At 38.0% G+C, this 6,747-nt stretch overlaps 1 protein-coding gene across 1 annotated transcript; it reads left to right on the top strand.

Moving 5' to 3' along the window:
• LOC107640810 (uncharacterized protein DDB_G0285291-like) lies at positions 4,308-4,913 on the top strand. Its single transcript, XM_016344308.1, has one exon. The coding sequence runs from the start codon at positions 4,308-4,310 to the stop codon at positions 4,911-4,913; it is 606 nt and encodes a 201-aa protein (XP_016199794.1).

Below are 6,747 nucleotides of genomic sequence, written 5' to 3'. Positions count from 1 at the left end.
AACCTCACTCTAAGTGAGTTTTACTACTTGATGCGACCCGGTATACTTGCCGGTGAGATTTGGGTGTTTTGGAAATTCGTTTTTCCACAAAAATTCCCATCAAGTTTTTGGCGCCATTGCCGGGGATTGATTTAGATCAACAATGATTAAGTGGATGAGAAGTCTAGATTAAGCATTTTCTTTGTTTTTGTTCTTGAAACCAAGGTGTTTGTGTTTTTGCCTCACTAAGCAAATATCATCTGAAACATGAATTTCAATTTTATTTGGTGTTGTGTTTTACAAAATTCAAATGGAGTTCAACTCATCCTATGATCAAACAAATTTTATGGGATATTACCCACCATCACCAATCTCTAATGGTGGCTGGGAATATCACCAAGAGAATACACATTCTGAGCACTCCAATTCATGGAGACTTGCTTCAAAGACACAAGATGAGCAAAAAAATCATATGGGATACCAACCACCACCACAAAATGATTCATATCATTATCCTCATGGTGGATGGAAGCATCACCAAAGAATGGAAGAGCATCCACCCTCACGTCCCAGTTTCTCATTTGAAAGTTCTTCATCACTTGATTATGCCTCAACACAAAGTCTCCTCCAAAATCCATATAAGTCATCCCATCAATCACATAACTCATTCCACACCCTTCAATACAACTTCACCACAACACATCCATGTCACCAAAATTACTCTCAACCTTTATCTCTTGAACCAGCAGACGAGGATTACCTTCAATGGTGCAAAGAACCCTTAGAAAGCCAATACCAAGCCATTGAAATACATAAAAAACTCGTGGAAAAGTACACACAATCCCAATCCTGGAAAGAAATCGTCTTCAAGAAGATGAATGGGCCCTCAGAGCAAAAAAGGAGGAACATAGAACCATCAAACAGTGAGGATGAAGACCGAGGTCAACTGCAAACAATCCTGTCCCTGATCCAGCAAGCAAGATCAATCAAGCCATTTGCAAAAGGAAGCTTGCTGAGGAAAGGCCAAGACAAGGGACAATAGCTGAATCCTTCCCTTCTTTGAGGTCATTCCTCTTAACAAACTGGAAGAAGAGGAAGAAAGTGAAGAACAACATGTCAAGCTAATGACACTAAAAGAGCACTTGTTGGGAGGTAACCCAACCGTAGGTAACATTTTTTTTTCTGCTTTGTTTTCTTCCTTTGTTTAGTTTAAATTTCAATAAATTGACATATGGTTGCATTCTAAGTTTGGTGTTGCTATGCAACAAAATTTGGTTCTAATCCTTACAAGATACTTGCATCAATTCCAAGTGAAAGTGTCACACTAAGTTTGGTGTGCCACTTATTCTTTATGCAAAGTATTATGCTCACCTTCTTAAGTTTGCAATCACAATGTCTCTGTCTCTTGTGCCTTGATTATTATCTTTAATTTTGCTTGCTTAGAACACATGTACTACTAACTTTTCATTGTGTAAGACATTCATGATCCATCTTAGCCCCATAGCCATTGTTCTAATTGTTGCTTGAGGATGAGCAAGCATTCTGAGTTTGGCAAGGGAAGAAGGAAGAATAGAGGAAAAAGGACAACAATAATGAAGATGAACTACAAGGTTGTAGAGTTCCTTTTCTCCTCATTTGTTTCCTGCACTTAAAATGCATGATTGTCTTCATCTTTTCTGTTTACATATGTGTATGAATAAAGCATAGCCTGCATCTTGATTTGTAACATGTTGCCATGCCATTATGACTATCAACTTGAGTTTTGTGAATTCAAAAGCAGTAAAGTATCAAGATCATAAACAAACAAGGAATTAAAGAAGAATTTAGCATGTGCATAAAAGTATTGGAAAGCTAGTATGTTTGATTGTTGCTTAATTACATTAGATTTTATTTAATTGAAGAATCAAAAGCTTGTTTCAAGGAAGAAATATAAGAAAAAGATTTCATAAATTGAGCTAGATGGAAGCATCAATCATTTACATCTCTTTTGTGATTGTAGCATGCTTAGGAAACTAGCTTACCATGAAAATTGAGTTGCTACTCTTCTTATCTTGGATTGTCAATCTTTAATGCATGATTCTTTTCTTGCTTGGGGACAAGCAAGGTTTAAGTTTGGTGTTGTGATGACATGTCACCATGTCATGTTTTTCTATGCTTTTTCTTTGTTTTTTTTATAGGTTTTATGCACTTTCTTGAGCCATAAGTAAGCCAATTGGGTAGAATTTCATGTTTTCTTTGATTCAATCAATCATGGATAAATTGATGCATTTTCATGAGATTTTGTGCTATAATTGTCATATATTATGAAAGAAAAACAATCTCATGATTTTGAGCATAGCTTTGATACTTTTGATTGATTGATGATAGGTGAAAAAGCTTTGAAAAAGGTTGAAGAAAAGAAGATGGCAAGGGCAAGAAGGAGGACTCACGTTTGAGCTAAAGTTTGCCTCAAACTTAAGCTCAAACGTGAGGAAAAGCCAAATTTCACCCAGGGAGGCCAGAAGCTTGCGCCAACGTTTGCCTCAAACTTGAGGTCAAACGTTGCTCCTCACAGCCTGAAGGGGTATACTTCCAACAAGAATAACTTGAGCTACAGAAATCCAAATGAGATGATTCAAAAAGCAATGGAAAGTAGGAATTGAGAGCTTTCCAAGCATATATGGCACTGCATGGTGGACACTAAAATTGAGGGAGAAAACTGCCCCTAAATGTGCATAAATGAACATGGTGGCAACCTACAGTGAGGCCAACTGACCTCTACACCTTCGATGGAGTATAACTCGAGCTGTGGAGCTTCAAATGATGCACTTCCAATGGCATTGGAAAGTATACATTCAGGGCTTTTCAACAATATATAATAGTATGGGGTGGACAATGCATTTGAGCCTCCAAAACCTGACGTTTTCGTCCACGTTTGAGGCAAACGTCGCCTCAAACGTTGCACACCAAAGCCAGCGACCCTGTCCCCTTCAATGGAGCATAACTTGAGTTGCAGATGTCCAATTGAGGTGATTTCAGTTGCGTTGGAAAGCTGACATTCAGAGCTTTCCAACCATATATAATAGTCTATATTGGGCATGAAATTGGCAACGTTGACAAGAGGACAAAGAAGCGTCCCAAGACTTGAACTTTAAAAACACATCCAGGAGGACTTAACGTTTGAGCTCATGTTTGACCTCAAACGTGAACTCAAACGTGAGTGACAGCAAACCCCCATTCTGCATCATGCCATTACAAGACGTTTGAGTCAACGTTTGCCTCAAACGTTGACTCAAACGTGAATGATCCCAATTCCATCAAGGCCATCCGAATCCATTCTTCCTCCACTCAAAAGCAAGCAAAGCCCACATGACTCAAAGGCACACAGAGAAGCTAGATTAGGAATTTCATTTGTAATTTATTTTTAATTTCAATTTCATTTTCATTTTCATTTGGTAAACCCTATATTCTGCAACTTCTCTTGTTCTTCTTCTGCAATCTACTTTTCCATTTTCATTTTGCAATTGTTCTTGTTAGATCAAGGAAGAATTTGAGATCTAGACTTATTTTCTAGTCTCATCCACCCCTGAGATCTTCAACATCCTTTTAATTGCTGCAATTTAGCATCAGTCATTTTCTATTTTTAATCTTTCAAGCATTTTTACCTTCTGTTGCATTGCTTCCAATTTACATTTCCTGCAATTGCACTAAGTTCTTATTCACTGCAATTTTGCTTCTCTGCTTACATTATTCCCAATTTATTCTTCCTACAATTTAAATTTCCAGTTGCGTGATCTATTGCTCTCTTTAATTTCTAACACCCCAGCCCTTTTACTTTTCATGCAATTTACTTTTCTTGCAATTTAAGTTTCGGCTATTTTACTTTCTTGTTCTTCAAGTTTTCTGCCCATTTACTTCCTACACTTTAAACTCTCTTGTTATTTACTTTCCACTGCACCAATTATCACACAATTCACTCAATGTTAGCTTGACTAAACTAATCACCCACTAAAGTTGCTTGATCCATCAATCCCTGTGGGATCGACCTCACTCTAAGTGAGTTTTACTACTTGATGCGACCCGGTATACTTGCCGGTGAGATTTGGGTATTTTGGAAATTCGTTTTTCCACAAAAATTCCCATCAGTACTCTTTGAGGATGAAGATACAGAGAAGGTAAAGGGAGGCAGAGGAATTACCAGGGAGAAAATGGATGGTGTCCCTGAACCCGAGGAGGGGAGAAGAGCTCAAGGAAGAAGGAGGAGATCACAAGTAGAGGGGGAACGAGCTTCTGGTGCAATGGATCTGAGCCAAATGCAAAGATCCATTGAAGAAATGTTTTAACAATACATGAGAGCACAGGAGCAACAACAGGAGCAATACTTGGGAAAACAAGAACAATATCTGAAGGATCGAGAGCAACAAGAGCATTGGCAGCAGCAAATGATGGAGAAGCAAGAAAACTTCCAGCTCAAGATGTTGGATCAACAGAGAGAGTTTCAAGCAAGAATTCTTGAGGGGCAAAGGGAACAATCAGCAAACTTTCAAGAATCATTTAACAGATTGTCCCTACGACAGGCCAAGTATGGGGAGTACACCCAAAATCTCTACCAATGGAAGAACATATATCATACAATTAGAGAACATAGGAACTTTGACAGAATAGAGTATGATATAGCAACTCAAGCAAAGCTGGACTATGTAGTCCATAGCATGCCAGCATTGAACCAACAGATCAAGCCATTTGAGCAATTCCAGGAATTGGTAGACCATCAGAGAGCACAAGCCAATAAAAATACAGCACACATGCAACAAGGATTGAAGGATGCTGGGCTCTGGGGTCAGATAGACCATATTTGGGATCGAAGATGCCCTGTTGAAGAATCCCAAGAAACAAGCAAGAAGAGAAAGAAGAAGAAAGGAGAGTCCAACAAAGGCAAGGAGCACGAACATTAGGAGGTAGTGGAGTTCCTTTCATGTTTTTAATTAAATAAGGATGATGCATATCTGAAACATGATATGCCTCCAAATGTTTTATGTTCTGCACTTTCATGTTTTATTAGAATTGTTATTAGGATTTGCATTATGCTTGTTATCACTCATCTGCTGAATTATGTTTTGTTTCCCTTTTGCATCAATAAGAGAAAATGTTTGAAATAGAAAGTGATTGTCCAATGTGTTAGGAATTAGAATGAAGTTTTGTGGTTGTAATTGTTTGATTGGATGGAAAGCTCAATAATAAAAGCTGCATAATAGAATGCTATTTGTAGTATGAACTCAGTTGCTGTTATAAAACCTGTCATTAATAATCATCCCTTGGAAAATGAAGAAAAGTGAGAAAGAAAAAGAAAAGAAAAGAAAAGCCAAGGATTGGCAACAAAAAAGAAAGAAACAAATAATAAGGCTAGACACCAATATCTTGGACCTTAGGACATATGCCTGTGGTGTTTCTTGTACTAGGATATGCTTGGACAATTAGGTTCTGAGGAGTCTTTTAAAACTTGATAACTTGGATTAACTAATCCGGGATTACCAACTGAAAGTCCATTATCAAGAGCAACCTAGTCACAAAGCATTTAGTAACCCAAAGAGGTGCTGGGTATCAATGTTCCTAAGAAGAATTGTGAGCCAAGTGTTTGTAGTGAAGAAGTGTTGAGAAAAATTAAGCCAAAAGGCTGTTGCAACACTTGACACTGAGTTACCATTGAGAAATAAGCTTTTTAAGCAAAAGAAAGAAGGAAAAATAAAAAAGGGATCAATCAAAGAGCAAGGAATTATGACAACAACTCTAGTAAATCCTCAAAGAAGCATTTCTTATCTATCAGCAAAGAATAAGTGAGCTGCAACTTGTTTGCATAAAACCCCACAATTCAAATTCAATTACCTGCTAAATAAGGATACATATACTTCTCTGTTTGATTTCATTTCTTCTCATGTTTAGTGCTTGCTTGGGGACAAGCAAGGTTTAAGTTTGGTGTTGTGATGACAAGTCATATTATGTTAGTTTTACAAGCATTTTTCATTAGTTTCATTAGGTTTTATGCACTTTCTTACACAATAAGTAAGTAATTGGAATGGATTTTCATGATTATGTTGAATCAATCAACCATCATTTATTTTACACAAAATCATAGGGTTTATGCTAGAATTAATTGATTTCATGAATGATGCAAAGACCTTGTGAATTTGGTGATACTTTGATTAGTTGTTTGGTTACTTGTAGGTGAAGAAATGATGAAGAAAGAAAAGAACCAGGAAAGCGTTGCATTATCAAATGTGGCATTCAAAAAAGGCAACGCTAGCTTCCTTGCCAAATGCACCAAAGACACAAAGAGTAGCGCTCAAAAACTTGAATGTAGCGTTCAGTTTTGTAAACTTTTTCAGGCATTAACCAAGGGAGCGCTCAACCAAGGGAGCGTGGCGTTCAAAGTAGTGAACGCTAGTGAGAATGGTGCGGAACCAAAGTGCTAGCCAAGGAGGCAGCGTTTGGAAAAGTGAACGTGACGTTCACTAGAGTGAACGTTTTCGCGCGCATCCAAGGTAGGCTTAGCATCAAGTGTAGTGCTCAAGGTTTGAGCGTAGCATTCACTTATTGAACGCTATAGGAAGACAAGCGCACACCAAAGGCATGCCATGAAAAGTGAACATGGAGTTCACTTATCCAAACGGAACGCTCCCCTGGGAGTGAACCAAATGCTCCTTGACCCATACCACCAGGTGCCAAGTTGGATCCATTTCTTCACAAACCCAAAAGGCCCATTCCAAGCTTTGAAGACAAAATAGAAAATGT

This window comes from Arachis ipaensis, chromosome B05, assembly GCF_000816755.2.
Source record: "Arachis ipaensis cultivar K30076 chromosome B05, Araip1.1, whole genome shotgun sequence".
NCBI lineage: Eukaryota > Viridiplantae > Streptophyta > Magnoliopsida > Fabales > Fabaceae > Arachis > Arachis ipaensis.
This window is presented reverse-complemented; position numbering and strand designations above follow the sequence as displayed.

Bases quoted from the DNA above. Each gene is read 5' to 3' on its own strand.
- LOC107640810 (XM_016344308.1), top strand. From the start codon at position 4,308: ATGAGAGCACAGGAGCAACAACAGGAGCAATACTTGGGAAAACAAGAA.